This window comes from Pelodiscus sinensis, chromosome 9 (assembly GCF_049634645.1).
Source record: "Pelodiscus sinensis isolate JC-2024 chromosome 9, ASM4963464v1, whole genome shotgun sequence".
NCBI classification, from domain to species: Eukaryota; Metazoa; Chordata; order Testudines; family Trionychidae; genus Pelodiscus; species Pelodiscus sinensis.
Genome location: NC_134719.1, coordinates 45,482,364 through 45,505,696, shown reverse-complemented (window position 1 = coordinate 45,505,696; position 23,333 = coordinate 45,482,364). Strand labels below are relative to the sequence as shown.

Below are 23,333 nucleotides of genomic sequence, written 5' to 3'. Positions count from 1 at the left end.
TGCTGCTCCCAGAAGCACCATGGTCAGAGACTGCTGACAAATGTGTTTCTGTGTCTCCATTGGAGGGGGAGGGCAGTGGGCCTTGGCATGCTGCCCCCCACCCCCAGCACTATTCTCACAGCTCTTGTTGCCAGAAACCAGCCAATGGGAGCAGCAGGGCAGGGCAGGGCATTGCTTGCAAATGTGGGCAATGCATGGAGACCTGCTGCTCCCCCCAAGGAGAGGCATAGAGACACTCTTGACAGAGGCAGCTGGCAGCTGTGACTAGTATGAGACCACATTGCATGCAGGCAGCCTGCCCGCCTGAGTACCCCACAGTGCTATTGGCTGGCATCTGCCTATGCTGGTATGTATCTCCCAACCAAGCCCAGACACTGCACTTGGCATTCCTACCCATACCTTGACCCCTACCCCAGGTCACAACCTCCTGCATCCAAACTCCCTCCCAGACACTGCTCAGCCTCCGACATCTCTGCCCCATGTCACAATCCCCTTCTGTGCTTAAGCCGCCTCCTATGTGTCAGTCCCTGCCTGGTGCTTCCTTCTGTACCGAAACTCCATCCCAGTCCTCACATCGCTCTATTAATAGAACAGTAAAGGGCAGCCCATAACCACTTACCAAAATTCTTGAAGTGGCCATCCTGTTAATATTATTGCCCTCGCATGGTATAGAGACTGCCTACATGGATGGGAGGGATTCTGTTGTAGGTGTAGGTAATCTCTCTCCCCAAGAGGTGGTAGCTTTGTCAGCAGATTAATTGTTCAGTTAACCTTGTGATGTCTACACCCGAGGTTAGGTTTATACTTCTGTGTCTCTCAGGGTGATGGATTTTTCACACCCCATGAGAGAGGTAGCTTTATCAATGTAAATTCCTAAGTGAAGACCAGTCCTGAGTTTCAGAAACATCCCTGTATTTTTTATGCTAAGATCTTTCATGTAGAAAATATTCTGGAGTTTAGACAAATGTTTCTCTCACTTAGGTGTCTCCAAACCATTTTTACATTAATGCCATAAAACAATGGAGTATAGTCTTCACTTAAGAGAGTCTTTGTTTTATATGAATAATTACATTTATTCTACCTATATAATAAAATGTACAAGTGCCAAAAATGAAATTCAAGTGTATGAATAAAAAATGAAAAGCTTTTATTTTAAATGTGTGGTGTTTAACAATTTTTTTACCTCTTTCAGACCAACTTAATCTTACGATGGTGGACCACAATTACAGTCAGAAACTAGTCAGTGGAAAATTAAAAGTTTTTGAATATGGCTTAGAAATAACTCCATCCAGTCTTACATGTGACTCACCTTGTAAGATAACAAACAATGATAGTATTGAAGGACTTGAGGAATGTAAAGCATACAACATTGTTATAAATAATGCTAATTGCAACATTAATCGTTCCATTATTGTCCCACCCAGTAAGTACAGGTTTTATTCATTATATAAGGTTTTATTTAGCAAAATCAGAATTGAATTGTTTGTGATGCAGAGTTTCAGAAATCATCTTCCAACAGACTAGTTATATCTCAAGAGTTATTTGGGACTGAAAGCCTCCCTGTAGTACTTTTTGTTAAGTCCTGTAAAGCTGTGAGGCAAAGAGTTTCAAAAGTGAGTAATTATCTGGGTGTCACACCTAAGTAGGGTTGCCAGGTATCTGGTATTGAACTGGACATTCTGGTATTTGGACTTTGTGTCCAGTAAACAAATTGAGAAAATACCAAACTTATAAATGTCTGGTATTTTCTAATTAAGTAAGTTTTTCTGTTTTTCCCAGGCCTGGCTTGGCACAGGACAGAAGCCTGCTCGAGCCATGTGGCAATTAAAGGGGCTGTGACTGCATTTTGGCCCAACCTCCCGAATCTTCCCACCACCCCAGGTTTCCCTGATTTCTCCCCAGCGGTTTTTTTTTTCTCAACAATTTTTTCTCCAAGTTTTGTCCGTTTTTTTTAAAAACCATCTGAGAACACTTCACCTAAGACAAATTAAAAGGGTGCAATTTTTATTTAGCACTTTGTGACAATCAAGCCTATTTAAGATGCCTCAAATAATAATCACTTTTGAAACTGATGGCCTCAATCTTTATGGTACATAATAGTAAAATTATGAAAACTTTGCCTCTAATTCTGTGTGCATAAATTTAAAACTAGAAACCAGGTTAAGATCTAGTCTTCACTGAAGACAGTTTTTACTTTGTATGAATAATTAAATCTGATATAAGGTAAAGACCATAATTAAAGTGGCCTCATTAGAAAGATGTGGTATTTTCTATTTGTTTTTCTTGTTTAAAAAAAAACCTGTTAAAATAGAACGAGTAGTCCTGTGTCACCTTAGAGACTAACAAATATATATATTACCCACTTCTTCTGATGAAGAAGAAAAGAGTTTTACCACATTGTTTTTAAAGTTACAGACTTACAACGCTGCTCCTCTGAGACTGTTAAAATGCAGTTAAGATGGTCAGTACATTCTCCCCAAAATAAGCATTACAAACCCAGGGAATTCAGAGAATATTTTACATTTTGTACTTGAAGTGTAAAATTAATACTGAATTTTCTAGGCTTCTGATGCTTGTTTTTGAGACTCTTTAAGTTATTGATATGCACCTGAAGCCTTAATTCTTCATCAATTTAATTATTAGTAATGTGATAAGAAATGTGATATTTGTAATTATTTCTATTTAAGTAGCAGCAACATTAATTCATTTTTAAAAATTATAACAATTTCAGTTAAGAATTACCTGAGTTTGTCTATATCAGGGGTGGCCAACCCATTGAAGGCAAAGAGCCACAATAGTTGGGGATATAGCGCAAAGGGCCAAGGGAAAAATGTTGCTGAGCAAAAAAAAAAAAAGAAAAAAAAAAGGCTTTTTGGCCACATCATGCTCCCATCAGCCAGTGCCATTTTGCTTCACCACACCTGATGGTGACCACAGGGAACAGGGGGCCATATTTAGGGGCTTCGTGAGCCCCAGGGGAGGCTTCAATAGCCACAGTTTAAGGGAGTAAGAGCCACATGCGGCTTGTGAGCTGTGGGTTGGCCAGCCCTGGTCTATATTCTCTGTAATTATAACCAATTACATGGTACAATAATATTTAGCTTAATTACAAGGTAATTCCTTGAAATATAATCTATGTACAACCTTTCAATTACATTTACCTATATGGAAAGTTTGAAGAATCAGTGTTATTCCATTGTTGAGATCAGAAACAGGAAATACTGCTACAGATGCTAAGTGGCCAAGTTTTTAATTACTTTTAATTCAAAATAATCAATGGATTTACTTGTAAATTCTCAGAATATATAATCTGTGTTCAGAGAGTAAGTTCTGTAAATTTATCAATAGGCCAAATCAGGGTCCAACTCTTCCTAGCTCTGGTGCAAACTTGAAGTGCCTCTTCCAGGTCTCTGTTGCAGTTGGTACTTAACCACCATAGTCCCTGTGCTATCCTGGACTTCAGTGCTGGCTCTCCTCTGCCCTTCCCTGTAATAGCACGTGTATCTTCTTCCAAAGAGACCTTGGAAACTGCCCAACTCCTGTTCGCTTATCACACTGCCAATCAGGACTATGGAGACAGAACCACCTTTCAGAGCACTGCTGCTGTTTTGATGGAGTGAGAATTCACCCTTCCTTGACAGTGTACTAGTTCAGGATTTTCATATAATTGGAATAATACATTGGTGTTTTAATTTGTGTGAATGTTTTGTTAAGAGAGATCAGTGTGACAAGATTGATGAGAAATAATCCATGAAAGTTCTGAATAGAGTTTGGAGCAATAGAGTAGAGAGACAACATAAGAATTTGTATTATTCTCCATCAATATGAAGTTTCCAGATTTATAGTCAATATTTGATACACTCAATATCTAAGTACCAGAGATATATTCTATCTTTTTACATGAAGCATTAGGGTTTCAAGGATTAGAAGATGGAATATATATAAGAAATACAAGTTGATAAAGATGTGAGGTTCTCCAAAATTTATGTTTTACAAGGAGTTAGATTATGGTTTTAAGAACTTCCCAAAGCTAAAGGAAATATGTTTTATTGCTTCTAATGCTGCCCTGGAGAGAGACTGTGATTCAGAGACATAATCTTGCTCCACATTTAGGCTGTGTTCCAGAAAGAGAGAGTAAGCTTTACTTGTGCAGTACGCTGTACTGGTCTTTCTTAACAAAATCTGGCACAGTGAAAGTGCCTGGGTCTTGCAGTGTGAGGCTACAGTCATAGATCATTACGCACATGGTCTTGGAACACAGTTGCTGTTTGAGGCCTGCTTCACCTTCTGTGCTGCTACCCATAGTACAGGCATAGCCATGTAGTCTCCCATATTCACTTGTGTAGTTGTGAAATCTGGATAATTTTTCTAGCCACAATTTTAAACTGAGAATTGCACAGGGCATCAGATTTTTAAATTTGAGGTGCCAAACTTGCCTTTTTTTACTAACTCACCAAAATGCCTTTTACTAATGATTTTACTCATCTGAATACATACATTTGGTTCCCCTGCTCCACAAACATATGCTTGTATTAATAATAAAAAATAACGTTATACATGAATGCTGAGAATAAATACAGATTGCAGTTCTCTAAATGGGGACTTTCTGGTACGGCAACATCAGTGGTCTGGCTGCTGGGTGGGGTCAGGAGAGAAGGGGAGCTGGGAACCAGGAAGCCTGGTGCACAGCTCAGCTGGGCTGCCAGGGACAAAGGGAAGGGAGGTGGGAAGCTCTACGGTGAAACAGGTCTGGGGGTAAGGCCGTGGCAGGGAGGCTTCTCCTGGTCTAGCAAAATCCCTCATCCAATCAGTCTTGAGAGTGCCAGACCAGGGAGATCCAACCTGTATGTTCAAACACATATGAAAATAAAATCTGAATATATTGCATTATTTCTTTATCATCACAGACCAAAAAAAATACAAATTGCAATCTGATGTTATAAATAACACCTCTTTGAGATTAACGTGGAAGACAGACTCCTCACTGAAATGTAATTTGACTTACTCCTATGTTTGTCTGCATGGTAAGTACTTTTTAATACCTTTTATAACCATGGTTTCAATTGCATTTCTTTTTATCTGGTGGCATATATTTTAACATGAATTGCCTGATTTAAAGCAAGGTTGAACAACAGAATATCATTTTTACTTGCAATGAGTGAATAAATATGCTAAGATATCATGAAATCCAGAAGGTAAATGTTTAAAAAAATCACTAGCGTTTGACATGATCCCTTAGGGAGACAAACAAGGGAGATATATATTTTAGAAATGTGCATCTGTCTGTCTATCTGTGAGTCTGTTTGATTAAGAACTCGTCCTAAACTATAAGAGCTAGGACCACCAAAAAGTATGTACTTTCTCTCCCCAATTTCTGGGCCAGCTGTGGGGTGAAGCCAGTGGGAAGGGTGCGCAGCCCTACCCCTTGGGCTGGCCCCTCTGACTTTAGGGCAAAGCCAGTGGATGGGGAAGAAACCAGCAGATGAGGTGCACAACCCCCTTAATAACAGAATGCTGGGAATCATTAAGATTGGGATTGATAATAAAACAGAAAATATCATGCTGCCTTTATATAAATCCATGGTAAGCCAACAACTTGAATACTATCACAGGGGATATATCCATCAATATTTATTAGACAAGATTGGTAGAGATGGTGTTGCTACTCTCTGTTGGCCAGAAGCTGGGTATGGGCAATAGGGAGGAATTATCTGTTCTGTTAATTTCCTCTAAAGCACCTGGCATTAGACAGTGTCAGAACACTGGACACTGGGCCAGATGGACCTTTGGTCTGACCCCATATGGCTATTCTTATGGCACAGGGATTCAGGGGTGTGTCTACATTGGCATCCCTTTCCGGAAAAGGGATGCTAATGAGACACTTCAGAATTGCAAATCCACGGGGGATTTAAATATCCCCCGCGGCATTTGCATTTACATGGCTGCCGCTTTTTTCCTGCTAGGGGTTTTTGCCGGAGAAAAGCGCCAGTGTAGATGTGATTTTCCGGAAAATAAGCCCTTTTCCGGGAGATCCCTTATTCCTACTTTCAAGTAGGAATTCCTTCCGTCATTTTCGCGATCGGGGCTTTTTTGCGGAAAACAAATCTGAGCTGTCTACACTGGCCCTTTTGAACAAAAGCTTTGCGCAAAAGGGGCTTTTGCCTGAACAGGAGCAAAATAGTATTTCTGCAAGAAGCACTGATTTCTTACAGTAGGAAGTCAGTGCTTTTGCGGAAATTCAAGCAGCCAGTGTAGACAGCTGGCAAGTTTTTCCGGAAAAGCGGCTGATTTTCTAGAAAAACTGGCCAATCTAGACACAGCCCTGAGGTCTGGCTGCTGGGTGGGGCCAGGAGAGAAAGGGAGCTGGGAACCAGGAAGCCTGGTGCACGGCTCAGCTAGGCTGTCAGGGATAAGGGGGAGGAGGGTGGGAAACCGTATGGTGCAGCAGGTCTGGGGGTATTCCAAATACCGACAAAAGCTTACATGAATAAGACATTAAAAGGACATGAATAGGAAATGAGAGGTAGTAAACGCCAGAATTAAGATTTTCTGTGTAGCACAAATCCTCCCCTTCCTTGTGTGTATATGGAGTATTATGTCATCTTTAACTACATGATGATATGCTATTTTTTACACAGGATTCTGCCTTCTTCAGGCCACACCATGAACAGTCCTCACTGTATGCGCAAATTTCAGTGTGTGGTCCCAGAGTTTACTGATGGCACACTTTCAGCTCTTACTCTGACCAAAGAATTATAAATTTCCTCTTAGGCTTTTCTCTGATGTTGCTATAAACAGGGCTAGACAATTAGTGTAATCTACTCGTCCATGGTAAGTAGATTACAAGCCGGCACAGCCACGCAAGTGCTGGTGAGCGGGGCTTGCTGCCACTTGGCGAGCCCTGGTTATGTTTACATGAGTTCTTTGTAAACATTACTGAATTAGCAGCGAGGAGTCCTGTGGCACCTTATAGACTAACTGAAGTGTTGGATCATAAGCTTTCGTGGGCAAAGACTTCATCAGATGAATGTAATTAATGAATTAGTTTCACAAGATCCCTCTGAGGATAGGTGATATTATTATACCCATTTTACAGATGGGAAAATGTGGCACAAAGAGATTAAGGCAAAAATATCTATTAATTATGGGTTTCCAATTGAAGAAGCCTAAGAGCAGTTTTTTCAGAATATTTAGTATCATAGATTCACAATATAGGTCCCTTCAGTCTTGACTTCAGTCATGGCTGCCAGTGTTCAGCACTTTGGTAATTCAGACTCCACGGTCTCTAGCAAAGCAACAAATAAGGCAGACATGCTTCAGAAAACAATATTCTTCACTACACAACTGTGTTTCATTCCAAGAGCATGAGTCCATCCTGTGCAGTGACTGAAGTCTGGGTCACAAAAACAGCCTCAATTCAGATTTCCTAACTTTTGAGTGCTTGACTTTTTGAAATCTTAGCATTTTAAAAATAGCTTATTTGTGTCATTTCCTAATGTTTATAAAAAGCAGACCAAGAAAACAAAAATCCCATCATGTATGGGTCAACAGTAGGGCTAAAATGTTTGGATCAACCACACAGATCTCTGTTGCTTGAGCAAACACAGTAACTGATAGTAGTAGCAGTTTATCATCTTCTTTGTGGCCCAGCTCTAGAAGAAGAGATACGCATTTTAGTATTGATTTTACAGATATTTAATGGTACCAAAGGAATGAGGAGTTTCAGGAATTTTGGGTTTTATTCCAGGTTTTTGAGGAGTGTATACTCTGTCAAAGACCTTTCTGCTCTTGTTTTCTCAAAATCGAATTCCCTCAGCCCCATTAACTCTATCACAGTCCTGTCTCCCTCTCCCTGACTCCTTCTCCGTAATCCTTCCCCTCACTTCTAATCCTTGTTCCAGGGTCTGAATCAGTCCCAGTCCGCATCCCTTGGAGTTTTGAACTCAGTCCGAGTCTGCTTGTCCAACTAGTCCTAGTCTTCTCTTTAGGATTCTCCATCCAATTTCTAGAACCCCTCCCTGCCACCTCTGAGTCCCAGTTCACAGTTCATTTCCCTCCCTGGGTTCCTTGCCCTTGTCTCCATAGTTACTCAGTTCCATTCTCCCACACCCAGCTCCTCACACAACCTTAGTCTCCTTACTGCCAAGAGAGAGTTCTGCTTTTCAGATGCCAGTGTTCAGATTTTATAAAGTGAACTAGTTAATGTATAATATAATTGCATAGAAACATTATAGAACTTGAACTGTAAGAGCAGCATAATAAGTGGTGCATAGCTGTACTAATGTACTACATTTCTTTAAAAAGTAGCAGATCAGATTTTTGCTATCAGAACTGCAAGCCTATATATTTATCCTCTCTGTATAGCTATATCTAGATCAATAAAATAATATATTTGCATTGTTGTAGCTGTGTGGGTCCAGGCTATGAGAGCAAAAATGTGGGTGCAAAAATTTTTTTTTCTGTTGGATCAACATGTATTTGTGACATGGACAAGATTTCAGTCTTCATAGAGATCTTCTTTAGGTCCAGGAAAGGTAACCAGAATGTCCAATCCAACCAGCAACTCTCAGGGTATGTCTACACAACAAAGTTATTTTGAAATAACAGCCTTTATTTCGAAATAACTTTACTAGCATCTACACAGCTCTTATTTTGAATTTGGTAAACCTTATTCCATGAGGAATAACACCAAATTCGAGATAGCTATTTCGAAATAAGTGTTATGTAGACACTTATATTGAAATAGGGTGCCTGCTGCCTTCCCAGGGTGCCCTGGTGGCCACTCCAGCCTCAACCAAGAACTCTCCCCTTCCCCGGAGACCTTAAAGGTGTTGACTTTGGCCAAAGTGCCTGTGCCAGCTTCATGCCTGTCAGCCCAGAGCCAGCAGTCACTGCCCCTGACCCAGTGGCCTCAAAACATGAGCCAGCAAGCCACTGGCAGCCAGCCCTCCCCCACTCCCCAGGACCAGTCTGCCAGCTCCCAGGAGCCTACCAGGGCCAGGAGAAATTGGGTGCCTTCTTGGTCCAGGGTGGAGATCATGGATTATTCAGTTTTGAGGGGATGCCCCATGATCTCCGCATTAGACGGAGGAACATGGCCGTCTACGGCAGGATAGCTGTCAGCCTGGCCATCAAAGGCCACATACGAACCCAGGAGCAGGTTCGCATGAAAATCAAGTTGGTCCAGAGAGACCCCCACCTCTGAGCCCTGAGCTTCCTCTCCCCCTTCTTTCCCTTGCTTCCCCCTTCCAGCTCCCTCCTCTCAGGTTTCCTCCTCCCTTCTCCCACCCTCTCGCTTCCCCCTCCCACCTCCTTTCCCCAGTCTCACCAGAGTTTCATCCCCCACTCCCCGCCCCAGTTTTGTTAAATAAAGACAGTTCGTGTTTATGATGAAATCTGTATTTTATTTTACATAAGGAAGAGAAACGGGGGGAGGGGGGAGGAGGAGATTAGTGGAAGAATGTGAGGGAGGAATGAGGCACAAGCCCCCAGTGGGGCAGACCAAGGAGACTCTTAGTGCTCCTCAGGGTGGAAGCTCTCCCGCAGGGCCTCCTGGATACTGACAGCCCCTGATGGACCTCCCAGATGGCAGCCTGCAGAAAGTGCAGCCAGGCTTGCAGCAACGCATCCAAGAGAAGCACCAGAGTGCCCAGGGGCAGCTCTGGCTCCACGTTGCAGAGTGCTGTGGTGTCCTTACTGAGGGCAACCAGAGCACTCAGAGACAAAATGCGTTGCTGTCCGTCATCGAGGTAGGTAAGCAAGCAGGGAAATCTGAGAATCAGCTGTCCCGGGAGGGGGGAGAGGGTGGACTTTTAAGGGCAAGCCTCAGTAACTCCTGATCTGATGTCCTACCGGACCTGGTTCCGGCCGGCCTTAAATGCAATTCAGCATCCACTCAGTGTGGATGCACTATTTTGAAATAGCAAAAAGGTATTTTGAAATGCATTTTGTACGTAAATGCGTTATTTCGAAATAAGCTATTTTGAATTAACTATTTCGAAGTAAGATATTTTGAAATAACGCTGTAGTGTAGACATCCCCTCAGACACTACCCACTATAAAAAATGCAAGAAAGAGTCCACTCCACAATTCTCACAGGAATTTAAGAATGTCAACAATTCCTCTCCCAAACAGATCTAAGATAAACTCTTCAACCTCATACCCCAGTCTTGCTCCCCAATGGCCTTTCACATGTTTCCCAAAATGGAAGGAAGGGAACCCAGGCAAACCCATTACATCTAGCCATAGCACTCTGGCAGGAAGAGTACCAGGACTCATAAAAGCCACCCTCAAACTACTCACCACACAAAGGGATCGACTGACTTCCTCCAGAAACTGCAATATTAACCAGCCTCCAAAGAACACTATTCTTGCCACCATGGATGTCTCCTCCATATTCAACAAATTCCTTCATTATGATGGCATCGGTCCCAGCCTCATTCATTCATTTCATTGGCAATCCCTCAGTTTGAGAATGATCTCTACAACAGATTTACATATGGATCCTCAGGTATCTCAGTAGTCTGATTCTGGAATTGCAACTTTGTCTGCAGTAAGGTATATTTCGTGGAAGGCTAGTTGTTGCTAGGATAAAGTTCTTTCTTCTTCCCGTCCATCTTTCTTTTCACTTTCAAAGGCAAGGTGCTTTTCCTCAAAGTGGGTCATTGACTGATGGAGGATATGGTGCCAGTGGGTTTGGTTGGTGGCTTGTTCCTCCCAGCTTGTGACATTTGCTTCAGTGAAGATCCTGGTGTTAGTATAGTGATCTTGCCACTTGATGTGAAGGATCTTCTGGAGGCATCATTTTTGGTACTTCTCCAGATTCCAGAGAATAGGATGTCAGTAGGCTACCCAGGTTTCACATCACATCCAGTTCTTGTAGACCTGGATCTTAGTGTCCTGCTATAAGGTCTCAGCACATGAAAACACATTGCAACAATTTCCCAAAGGAAGAACTAGCACACTGCATCCTGTGTTGGACTTTACTGCCTGTCAGTTTCCACACTCTGACTTGCCTCCTTTCTTAAAGACTGTAAAAATGTTAGCATTTTTCAAGTCTTCTGGAATCTTCTCATAATACCAGATATGAACAAAAAGTTCAACAGACAAGCTAAGGAACTTAATTCACATCTCTGCTAGACACTAAAAACATACATATAAAAGAGACATGGATTGCATGCACTTTTACAACAATTTTCAATATACTGTGTTGCTAAACTTCCATTGTTAAAGGGCTACAGATGCATTAATTACTCATTTCCCATTAATTGACCTTGTACAACACGTGTGAACGCATTCTGCTTAATAATATATCCCACTTTGTATTTAGTTTGGAGATTGGTTAGATCTTCCACACTTGAAAAAGAACACTTGTAGCTTGTCCTTTTCACCAGCAAAAATTGGCCCAGTAAAATATATTACTTCATATACCTTGTCTGTCTCATATTGATTCATACCCGTTTCTTATCTAATCTTAAATTGATACTTTTTGAAATGACATATATTTAATTGTTTGGTGAAAAGCATTGAGAAGGTACACATCTTCCAATGTGGTGTTGTCCTCACATTTTTCTCACTCATCATTTGGTAAGAAAGTGATAGTGAGGATGAAAGGAGCCTTCCCAATATGCATGGTTAGAATAAAATTTGTAAGGGGAGAGATGATTATGGCCCACTGCTGACAGCTGAGAGGGATCTGTGAGGAATCCCTCATGGCACCAATAGGAAGAATGTAGCCCAACTGATAGAGAGAGAAGTTCTTCATAATCCGTATTGCAGAAGGAGGGATTCACTGCCGTTACCAAGGAGTTAGAAAGGCCTGCTCAAGCACTTCACAAAAGTAATAATAACAGGCATAGCACAGGTAATCTCTGGCTCTCCCAGCCTTTCAAAATATCCATCCAAGAAGAAGCAGATGATAAACATCCACACCTAGTCCCTACTGCCTCTGGAAACCATCTCCTGGTCTTTGTCCTTTCCCTGTAATCTGCTGTTCAGAGAGGGCCACTTTGAAGTACTACAGAGAAAGGAGTTCATGCAGGCTGTGGAACTAAGAAAAAGCTGGATGTACATGGAAGAGAAGGGGAAGGAAATAATTAAGAACAGAAGAGTTTAAAGGAAGGGACTTGATCTTGCTGAGTTATGAGAAAAGAAGCAGCTAGACAGGAAAGAATAATGAGCTTGATCTCAAAGCTCAGATAATCTTTGAGACATTTTAGCTTTTAACTATGTTGAACCTTTCAGACTTTTGAGGTTTGTGCTTGACTGAGTATAAGGATTGGCATGAATTATTTTTATATTGAATACTAAAAAATTCCTTGGTTATATTAAAATATCTGTAATTAAAATTAAATAAAAATACAATACACAATTGTATAAATTATCTTCACTGAGAAAGAGGCTGGTCCAGAATGTATTTTGAATTGTGTCTGACCAGAATTTATTGCTGCAAATATGTTTCTTTGGCCTCAGAGAGAATATGGAGGAAATAAGGATACATGTATGTCAATTAAAAGCAAAATAGTGTTCTTAGTCTGAAATATGAGTGGATACTGTGCAACTGTATTAATATGAAGATACCGTAACTGGAGTATTTACTTGCTTTTTTTAATTAGCCAAAGTGAAAAGGAAATACATAAAATACCAGCGACTTTGGATATGTGAAAATGTTAATAAATCTTTCATTTTAATTCAGGGTTTAATCTTTTAAGGACTCAGAATAACTCTGTAACACTGACCAGTCTAAAAGCCAATACTATGTACAGCTGTACTTCAGAAATAATCTTTAATACAAACATGGAAATAAAAAAAGATAAAGCAAATATAACAACAGATTATGGACGTAAGTATAATATTTTCTTTAATTTTATTAAAACAAAATGGAAAACAATGCATGTCTCTGGTAGGTATGTCCATTTCAGGAGCTAAACTCACTGTACAGCAAATCACATATTTTTAACATTTTTGGGAGTTAAAATTACCTCTTTATGCAATGAAAAATATTTAAATTTTTGAAATTCTTGTGGGAGTTGATATTTTTGACAATCTGAAAACAAAATATGTATTCTATTTGTTGACAATAATTTTTGTCTTTTAAATTGTTTCCTTTAATATTTAGGTTTTTTTCTTCCCTTCCGTCTCCTTTTCCATGTTTCCCTTTAATTCCTCTCATTTTTGTTTGTTTGTTTTCCCTTTTTTTCCTTTTTCCTTTTCCCCCCTCAGCTTTTTCCTTCAAAAATGGCTGAAATGCCATTTCCATTTCCTGACATTTTTAAATATCAGAAGATTCCATTTTTTAAAAAATGGAAAAAAATGAAATTTGAAATCCCCCTCTCTTCACTCACAAATTGGTACACTTTGAATTCTATAAACAGAAATAAAACAATTTTATTTCTGCAGAACATGGATATAGGTATAAAGGCTGTAGAAGATAATTGTGGCCAGATCTCCCTGGCAGTGGGAGAGGGGGAGGTAGCCTAGTGGTTAGATTCTAGAATTAGCCAGTAGGAAAGCAGTGCAGAACCTTGTCACTGGTACCCCAGCCTAGAAACTCCAATCCACTATATGAATATAGTCCTTAAGTTTGGGGCATGGTCCCAAGAGTACAGATTTTCCCCTTAGCTAGGGTTCTAGCAGGTTTCCCTCTTTGTCTCGGGGTGGGGGTGGGGTTTGGAGGCTTACTTGTCCCAGTGGCTGTCCAAATAGACGGGCTTTGGTTCCTGTCCTGCAGACCACAGAACTATGCTCCTGTCTCTTTGCTTGTCAGCTCCTAACTGAGCCAAGCTCCTTCCTTTTATCTCCCTCTAGTCCTGACATTGGCTACAGGTAAAGTGAGATGGGGCTAGCTGGTCCAAAAGGCTTTGTTTAACCTCTTGTTGGCCAAACCCTCTTCTCTTCACTCCTTCCCAATGGCACATACTTTTTTCTGAAAGTGAGGCAAACTTCAATATAACTATTTTTAACTGTACATTTTGAAATAATTGAAATACATGTAATAGTTGTTATATTGAATTAATATTAAATATGGACCCAAAACAGATTCCATGAAAAAATTATCAAAAAAAGTTTTTAAAATGATTATCAGACAATGTTGAAAACCATTTTGAGAAATATGTTTTATATTGATTTATAAACAAATATATTACAGACCATCCTATTTTTTAAAATAAAACAAGGTTGAAATTCCTAAACATTCAACACAACTATCTATTATTTGTACTATGATAAAGACACGCGCCAATTTAGAGTAGGGCTACCAGTGTGCTAGACACCGTATAGAAAATAAGTGAGACAGTCCCTGTCTTGAGGAACCTATAATCTGAATAGACAGTGCATTGAAAAAGTCAGAAAGGAAACAGACACAAAAACATAAAGTGAATTGCTAAACATTACAGCAGGTCAGTGATAAAGCTGAGAATAGAACACAGATCTCCTGATGCCAGCCAGTACAATGAACTACTCACTGGATCAGGGATGGGCAAAAGGGCCTCTGTAGGTCGGAGTTGGCTCACCGAGTGGGTTGATCTGGCCCATGGAGATCCTGCTACTCTCCTGCCCATAGGCCAATCAGTGCCATGAGCCGGAGGGAAGGAAATAAGAGACTTTGTGCTCCATCAGGCTAATCAGGGTCTGAGGAAGGCGGAAATGACTCAAAGTCTCCTCTCACCCTGCAAGGGGCTCCATGCTTAGAGTTAGTCACTTTGGGTATGTCTACACTACCCTCCTAGTTCGAACTAGGAGGGTAATGTAGGCATACCGCACTTGCAAATGAAGCCCGGGATTTGAATTTCCCGGGCTTCATTTGCATAAGCGGGGAGCCGCCATTTTTAAATCCCCGCTGGTTCGAACCCCGTGCAGCGTGGCTACACGGGGCTCGAACTAGGTAGTTCGGACTAGGTTCCTATTCCGAACTACCATTACTCCTCGTGAAACGAGGTGTACCGGTAGTTCGGAATAGGCACCCTAGTCCGAACTACCTATTTCGAGCCCCGTGTAGCCGCGCTGCACGGGGTTCGAAGCAGCGGGGATTTAAAAATTGCGGCTCCCCGCTTATGCAAATGAAGCCTGGGAAATTCAAATCCCAGGCTTCATTTGCAAGTGCGGTATGCCTACATTACCCTGCTAGTTCAAACTAGCGGGGTAGTGTAGACATACCCTTAGAGTCAGTGCTTAGCTGGTGGATGACTCTAAGGGTATGTCTACACTACATGGCTCCGTTGACGAAGCCATGTAGATTAGGGTTGTAGACACAGGAAAATAAAGTGGTGATTTAAATAATCTCCACTTCATTTACATCAAAATGGCTGCCGCGCTGTGCCGATTAGCTATTTGTCAGCACAGTGTGGGAGTCTGGACGCTCGGTGGTCGACATCAAAAGCCTTTGTTGACCGCCCTGATAAACCTCATCCCATGATGTCTACAGTCCTAATAACGGAGCCATGTAGTTTAGACATACCCTAAGTGAGTCTCTTGCAGGGCAAGGGCAGACTTCGTGGGCTCCTCCCTTCCCCCAGACCCTGATTGACCTGGAGGTAAGGGGAGTGTGCAAAATCTCCTTCCACCACCAGGGGCATGGGCACAGCTGGAAGTATTTTCTGGGGGGCAGGGGCAAAGACTTCACACACAACCCCATCCCCAGACCAATCAGGGTCATTGGGCAGGGGAGCATGGAATTGTCCTGGCTCCTCCCGTTCTGTCTGAGGCCTCACTCCTTAAAGCCTGGAGCCACTTTAAAAATGTTTGATGTGGCCCCTGGTCAAAAATTATTGCCCATCCCCACATTCAACTATGTTGCCTTATATAATTTAACATTTCCTTAGATAGTCTCCTAGGCCTGCAACAGGTCTGCCATTATATGTATAGCCTCTTTGGTCAACACCAATGCTTTGAAAAGATCTCATTGTAATACCACTGACACATTTTCTTGTTGGCTGAATTCCTAGTCAATTTTTGGTTCCAGATATTTTGGATCCCTTTATTACAAATCTTTCTTCCATTTATATAAGTCCATTTGTTATAAATTACCCTCCAAAACAAGCATTTCACATCTCTCACATTTTATGATTCTTGAAAATGGGCTGTTTCTCTTTCCAAGTATTATGTCTCATTGGTATGAATTCTTAATCCTCACATTACTTAGCAAACTTACAATGTGCAAAATATGTTCAAAAAGCCAAGTTACAATTGAACACAACAAGAATACTCCCACATCCAATCACTTTTGAAATTTAACATACATTTTTTCTCTTAATTATTTAAAATCACTGTATTTTTTATTCCATTTTAATTTATGTACTAATTGCTCAGGTGATTCACACATACAAATACCTTTCTAATTTTTCCTGTTTCTTAAATTGCCACATTACACTGGTTATTACAAAATTCATGCTTATTCTCTGAGGGTTCGTCTACATAGCACTCTAAATTTGAAAATTGCGTCTCTTATTTCAAGTCTATTCCGAAATAGCTAGTTTTGAAATTTGGTGTGTCTACAATTAAGTTTTCCAGGGCTACGTCTAGACTGGCATGATTTTCCAGAAATGCTTTTAATGGAAAAGATTTCTGTTAAAAGCATTTTCGGAAAAGAGTGTCTAGATTGGCACAGAAGCTTTTTCACAAAAGCACTTTAGATGCTCGTTTGCGCAAAAAAGTCCCAATCACCATTGGCTTTTTTGCGCAAATCGGGGCTTTTTTGCGCAAAACAAATCTCAGCTGTCTACACTGGCCCTTTTACGCTAAAGTTTTGCGCAAAAGGGACTTTTGCCCGAACGGGAGCAGCATAGTATTTCCGCAAAAAGCACTGATTTCTTACAGTAGGAAGTCAGTGCTTTTGCGGAAATTCAAGCAGCCAGTGTAGACAGCTGTCAAGTTTTTCCGGAAAAGCGGCTGATTTTCCAGAAAAAATGGCCAGTCTAGACACAGCCCAGGTGTGTGCAATTAAGTTTACCAGGATGGCGAAATAACATGTCCATTATTTTGGAAAATATTTTGAAATAACAGGCTTGTGTAGATGCAAGGTAGCTTCATGATATTCTGAAATAGCCATGCAGTATAGAAGTACCCCAAGCTGTTAATGTTTTAATTTAAAAATATTTAATTTCTAAAGTTTGTGTATGCCCTTCATTTGTGTAAAATAAATTAGAATTTAATGAACTATGTACATTATTATTCACAATGGTATCTCCTGCTGGTTTCTTGTACTAATATTCCAAAAAATATTAATTACAGCAAATATTTTTCAAATGCTGCTATAAAATGCATATTTTTCATGTCAAATGTTCTGAGCTTTCATCATTTGAAAAATAATAGCTTCCTCATTAAAACAGTGTTATTCCCTCTCTCTTAATTTTTTGTAACAGCACCAGACAAACCTGAAAAATATGGTGAGGAACAAACGAATAGTACAAGTGTATTCATTAAATGGAAAGAACCATCAAATACATCAAAAGGCCCTATTCATGGCTATATGGTGAAATGTAATCAATCTGAAGGCAAGTGTTTCTTTATTTTTTATAATTGCCACATATCATAGATTAATTATGAGTTTTGTACATTATGTACAACGCTTAGCACAATGAGGCCCTGATCATTTAATAGAGACTCTAGGCAGGGGTGGGCAATAATTTTAGGCCGGGGTGGGCAATAATTTTTGGCCAGGGGCCAGTACAAAAATTTTTGAAGTGGTCCTGGGCTACCCCAAAAGGGGTGGGGCCTAAAACATAAGGGGGCGGGGCCAGGATGCTTCTGGGCTTCCCCACCAGCAGACCATGATTGGTCTGGGGGTGGGAGAGCCCCTTTGCCTCCCCTTTTCCACTAGGCACCCATGCCCCTGGCAGGGCAAGAGGCTTTGCGCACTCCTCCACCCCCAGGCCTTCAAAATACCATGTGCTCCTCGTAGGGCGGGAGCAGGCTTTATGTGCTCCCCCACCCCCAGGCCAATTAGCGCCTGGGGGTGGGGAAACTGCATGAAGCTTCATATGTCCTGGCACCGCCCTGCGCGAGTGTGTGGCACTTTGAAGTGCCGCGAGTTCCTCGCAGGGTGGAGAGGAGGGCAGAGGAAACTTTACACGCTCCACCCACTCCCAGGTCAATCATGGCCTGGGGTTGGGGAAGTGCATGACATCTGCTCCCACCCTGCCAGTAGCGCATGGCTTTTCAAAGTACTGTGTGCGCCTGACAGGATGGGAGAAGGCATCATACACTTCCCAGCCCCACGCCTTTATTGGTCTGGGGGTCGGGCGAGCAGCAGGACCAACATGGGCGGTACCAATCTGCTTGGTGGTCTGGATCCAGCCTGCGGAGGCCCTTTTGCCCACCCCTGCTCTAGGCACTACCATAAAACACATAATAGTTTATGTGTAATAATCACTTCTCTACATTTTTTTCCTTGGAAATGTTATCAATTCAACCATGTAATTTATTTTTATATCAAAATGTTCACAGTTGAGCTAGTCCGCTAGATTCACCAAAGATAGCTATCATGTATTTTGAGAAAGTCAAGGAACTCAACAATAGGACAAAACAACAATATCCACTAATAAGCTATTGGGGCCCGTCTTGGAACAGTTGTGAGCAATGTGATGAAAGTAGAATGCACTCAACCAACAGAACGATGTGGACCAATAATCAACTAAATAATATTTTCGAGTTTTAGAAGGAGGTGAGCTCCACTTAAGCTCATCTGAGGAAGTGGGTTTTGCTCACAAACACTCATGATTATATGTATATATGTATTGATGTTAGTCTCTAAGGTGCCATATTACAGTATGGATTATAAGTATAATTTTAAAAATGAAGAGATCTTTGTAGGGAGAGGCTAGGTAATGTTTTACCTCATTTTCTTCCTCCTAGAAATTATTTTTCATAAAGGAAAATAAAGAAAATATTATATCTATCTATCTATCTATCTATAGTAATTTTTATTGTCTTTCAGTCTTCTCACACACAGCATAACTAGTTTAATATTTCTACTTCTTTTATAATTTATATAGACTTTGGGTACAAAGGTACCCAAAAGACATGTTGTTTGTTTACTCTAGTTCTCTCTACAACTAAAGAAAAAATATGTAACATGGTTCTCTTTACAACTAGAGAAAAAATATGTAACACTTTAAAGACTAATAAGATAGTTTATTAGGTGATGAGCTTTTGTGGGGCAAATCCACTTCTTTACATCATATTCTGAAAGTGAATTGTCATGACCATATATAACAAAGGAATACAATGAAGAAAGTAAATATCTAATATCTAACCAGATATTAGAACAGAAGTTGGGAGTGAGGGGCAAGGAAGAAAGAAGGAAGGAGGAAATAGTTTATTATAAATCAATAAGTGGCTAATCTGGAGTTACTACAATTATCAACAGGTGGGGAGGCTGTCTTTGTAATGTGCAAGGTAATTAGCATCTTTATTAGGGCCCATTCGTACCGTGTTGAATTTAAGCATGAATAAAAGTTCTGAAGTCTCTCTCTGTAATCTGGTGTTAAAATCTCTTTGAAGAAAGATAGATGTTGCCAGGTCTTTACGGGAGTGGCCAGTTAGATTATATCCATGGTGGCAAAGATGGTTTTATCAGGGAGGTTATTGATGTTTTGTAATTTCCTCAGGAAATCAGTGGTATCTCTGAGATAGCTAGGAATGTTGATTTCCCATCAAAAATACCTCTTTATTATTCTACAACCAGCAAGTGTGCTGGACATCTAATCTGCTCCCAAACTTGGGCACTATGGAAAAATGTGTTTGAAATAGCTAGTTAAGACCTCTAGCTGTTAATTCATCAGAGGGAAAGATCATTGCCACAAGACTACACAGCCCAGTGTTCCTGCTTAATTGCTGCCTCATTTGTTTTCATCCTGAAATCAACTCTGGTCTTGTCTGCTGCCATTAAAAGCTCATGAGACTGCTTATAATTTCATGAAATACATCTGCAGTACACCTACCTGGAACGACCCACTGGCAATCAACAGTCTGACAAAAACATGTGGGTCTTCCTAACACTTGCCTCTGTCTAAACTGAACCCAGTGTGGCAGTAGCCTACACTTACTGTGAAGCTAGGTAACTGAACCCAAACACGAGAGAGAGAGAGAGAGAGAGAGAGAGAAGAATGGATTTGATATTGGAATCATGGAGAGGGAGGAGAAATATGAATGATCCTGAGATGAACAAGACAATGGATTAGAAGGTATGCACACAGAAAGCTTTCAAAGGACCCCATTGTATCAGAATTAGTAGGGGTTGCTCAGAAATTATATGTGGTAGTATACCTGTCAGACTTTGTTTACCTCCTAATATTTATAGACTCTGTTTTTAAGAAATTGCATCTGAAACCATATCAGTTTCTAGTTCAGGTTCTAGCCTTAAACTTCATCTTAATTATTTATTAATAATACTGGGGTAGTATCTAGGAACCTTAATCATAGATCATGACCCAATTTAATCAGTTACTATGAAAATACAAGAAAAAAAGGATTCCTCCTCAAGGGTTTATAGTTTAACTAATGCAGCTGAGCCATTTTTGAACAGAGTTAGCTAGACTAGGAGAGAACATAGTAGTTTGAAGACTCGTGATAGCATTTGTGAATTTGGGAGCTGATTTTATGTTCCCAAGTCAGTTTCATAAGACTGAGGAGAGAAGGGAAGAAGTGGAGTGCAGTGGGTGTGAGGGAAACCAAATAACTGGCAATAGAATTTGTGAACACTTCAGCATTTAGCTAGCTTTAAAAGGAAGAACTTCTAATCCGGTTATTTTAAATGAAAGAGGAAGGAAAATAGGGCAGAACAAATAGTTTTATTTTGCTTTGAAGGGAAAGTTTTCACCTCCTGGTATAGCCACTTTAAACTGCTCAGTGGTGCATAGGGGGCTATAAACATACTGGAGGATGAACTGAGCCCCAGAGCAGTCCAGATAAAGCAGGAAGGTGCCTTTAAAACACCTATTCCCCGCTTTTCATGTGCTGTGCTTCCTGGAAGTGTAGCACAGAATCTCAGCCAGTTTTTTCCTTATTTCTAGAGCTGTCAAGTGAGTAAAAAAATAATCATGATTCATCAGGAAATTAAAATTAATCTTTAAACAGTAATGGAACACCATTTATTAAACATTTTTGTATGTTTTCTACATTTTCAAAAATATTAATTTCAACTACAACACAGAATACAAAGTGTACAATACTCACCTTATATTCATTTTTATTACAAATATTAGCACTGTAAAAACAAAATAAATTCTATTTTTCAGTTCTCCCACTACAAATATTCTACAGCAATCTTTTTATCATGAAAGTTGAACTTACAACTGTAATTTACAAAAATGCTCTCAAAAATAATATGTAAAACTTTAGAACCTACAAGTCCATTCAGTCCTATTTGTTCAGCCAATTGCTCAAACAAGTTTATTTACATTTGTAGGGGATAATACTGCCTGCTTCTTATTTACAATATCACCTGAAAATGACGCAAAGTGTTCATATGGCACTTTTGTAGCCTACATTGCAAGGTACCACATGTGCTAAGGATTTATATGTCGCTTCATGCTTCAGCCATCATTCCAGAGGACATATGTCCGTGTTGATGATGGGCTCTGCTTGATAATGGTCCAAAGCAGTGTGGACTGATGCATGTTCATTTTCAAGGTGTGAGTCAGATGCCACCAATGAAAGGTTGTTTTTTTTCCTGGTGGTTCAAGTTCTGTAGTTTCCACATCTTGTGTATGAACCATCAAAGCACAGTCATATGCAGAAAGTGCCTTGAGGAGAAGTATCTTGATCTTAGCATTGAGTCTTCCAAGATCAAAAAAAGAGCCGTCAAATTGGTAGCAAATGTATATCCTGTGAGCCCAGGGCCGGATTGAGGAATGGGCTAGCCAGGCATCTGCCCGGGTGCCAACCTGTGGGGGGTGACTGATGGCAGCAGTCTGGGACATGCAGTACCCCTTATAGCTGCTATAAGGCACCGTGTGCCCAGCTCCTGGCAGGCTGCAGCAGCTCCCAGTGGCCATGCTGTAACGGCTGCCTGGGGTGGGACCCACTTAACCCCCACAGCACCGGCCAGCAGTGCCCTTCCCCTCATGGCTGCGGGGCCCTGCACAGCCAAGCACAGCCGATCCCATGCTACACGCCAGTGGTGGTGTCTGGGCCAGGCTGGGCAGCGCAGCACAAGTGCGTCCCTGGGAGCATGACACACGTGCGGCTCTGCCCCAGGCACACTGCGCATGCGTGAGGGGGTGGGGCCATGTGATTAGGGTGGACCCGCACATGCGTTGCGTGCCCCAGGGGTGGGCCCACGCATGCATCATGTGCTTGGGAGCGGTGCCTCACACCCCGGGGGCAGCTCCATGCGCGCAGGGCCCACAGAGCCAGAATAGCTCGGGCCAGCCCTGTGTGAGCCAAATGCCTTGATGCATGGCAGAGAGCACAAGCAAAGAAGAAGATGAATAGCATTGGAACAAGTGCTCAGCCGTGTTCCTCTCCATTTGAGATTTTAAATGCATCAGAAAAGTCACCACTGGTGAGTATTTGCACTATCATGTAGTCATGGAACAAATGGATAATTTGCATGAAACTTCTTGGGCAGCCCAGTTTATGTAGAATAGCCTATAGGCCCTCTGTTGACCATATCAAAAGCTTTAGTCAGATTGATGAAAACTGACTAGAGCTCCATGTCCTACTCTAAACATTTTTTTCCTGGATCAGCCTTACAAGGATGTTCATGTCCACTGTACTATGACCTGGACTAAAATCCACTGTGCTTCTGGCAGATTCTCCTCAGATATGTTTGCAATGAGTCTATTGAGTAGACTGCAAGTTAGTATTTTGCCTGCTGTACAGAGGAGAACAACGCCTCTGTGGTTTCTACAGTCAGCTTTGCTGTCTTTTTTTAAAACAGTGTTTCAGTAATAGCATCTTTGAAGTCTTGTGGCATTGCTTCTTCCTTCCAAAGGCTATGCATGATGTCTAGAAACCCTTCAGTAGCCACTGGGCCTGCTTTTTTATACAATTCTGCTGGGATAACATCCTTTCCAGATACTTTGCCAGGTGTTAATGTACAGATGTTAATGGCTTTTATAACTTTCTCCACTGATGAGGGGGATCAAGAGCCTCTCTGATGGGTTTCTCAAGTGAAAGGCCAAAGCCATTCCGATAGACTGTGGACGGTCTGTTTGAGTAAACTCTTGAAGTGCTCATCCCACTGCTATATGATTCCCTTTTTGTCTTTGATGAGGGTCGTACCATCTGCAGCGGCTGTCCATGAGCCTAGGAAGACTAGGTGGTTGCCTAGGGCTCTGCTGGCCCAGGCGCCCAACGATGACATCACGGGGGCCCCTGGTGCCCTGTGATTA

General features: G+C 41.2%; 1 protein-coding gene across 6 annotated transcripts in view; it reads left to right on the top strand.

The window, feature by feature from the left end:
- PTPRC (protein tyrosine phosphatase receptor type C) overlaps positions 1-23,333 on the top strand; it is a 159,321-nt gene that overhangs the window by 76,852 nt on the left and 59,136 nt on the right. For all 6 annotated transcript variants that reach the window (XM_025179991.2, XM_075936683.1, XM_075936682.1 and 3 more), the window contains 4 exons: positions 1,193-1,423; positions 4,908-5,024; positions 12,695-12,841; positions 17,358-17,489. In XM_025179991.2, the coding sequence (XP_025035776.2) occupies positions 1,193-1,423; positions 4,908-5,024; positions 12,695-12,841; positions 17,358-17,489 (627 nt within the window). The remainder of the gene's footprint in view (positions 1-1,192; positions 1,424-4,907; positions 5,025-12,694; positions 12,842-17,357; positions 17,490-23,333) is intronic.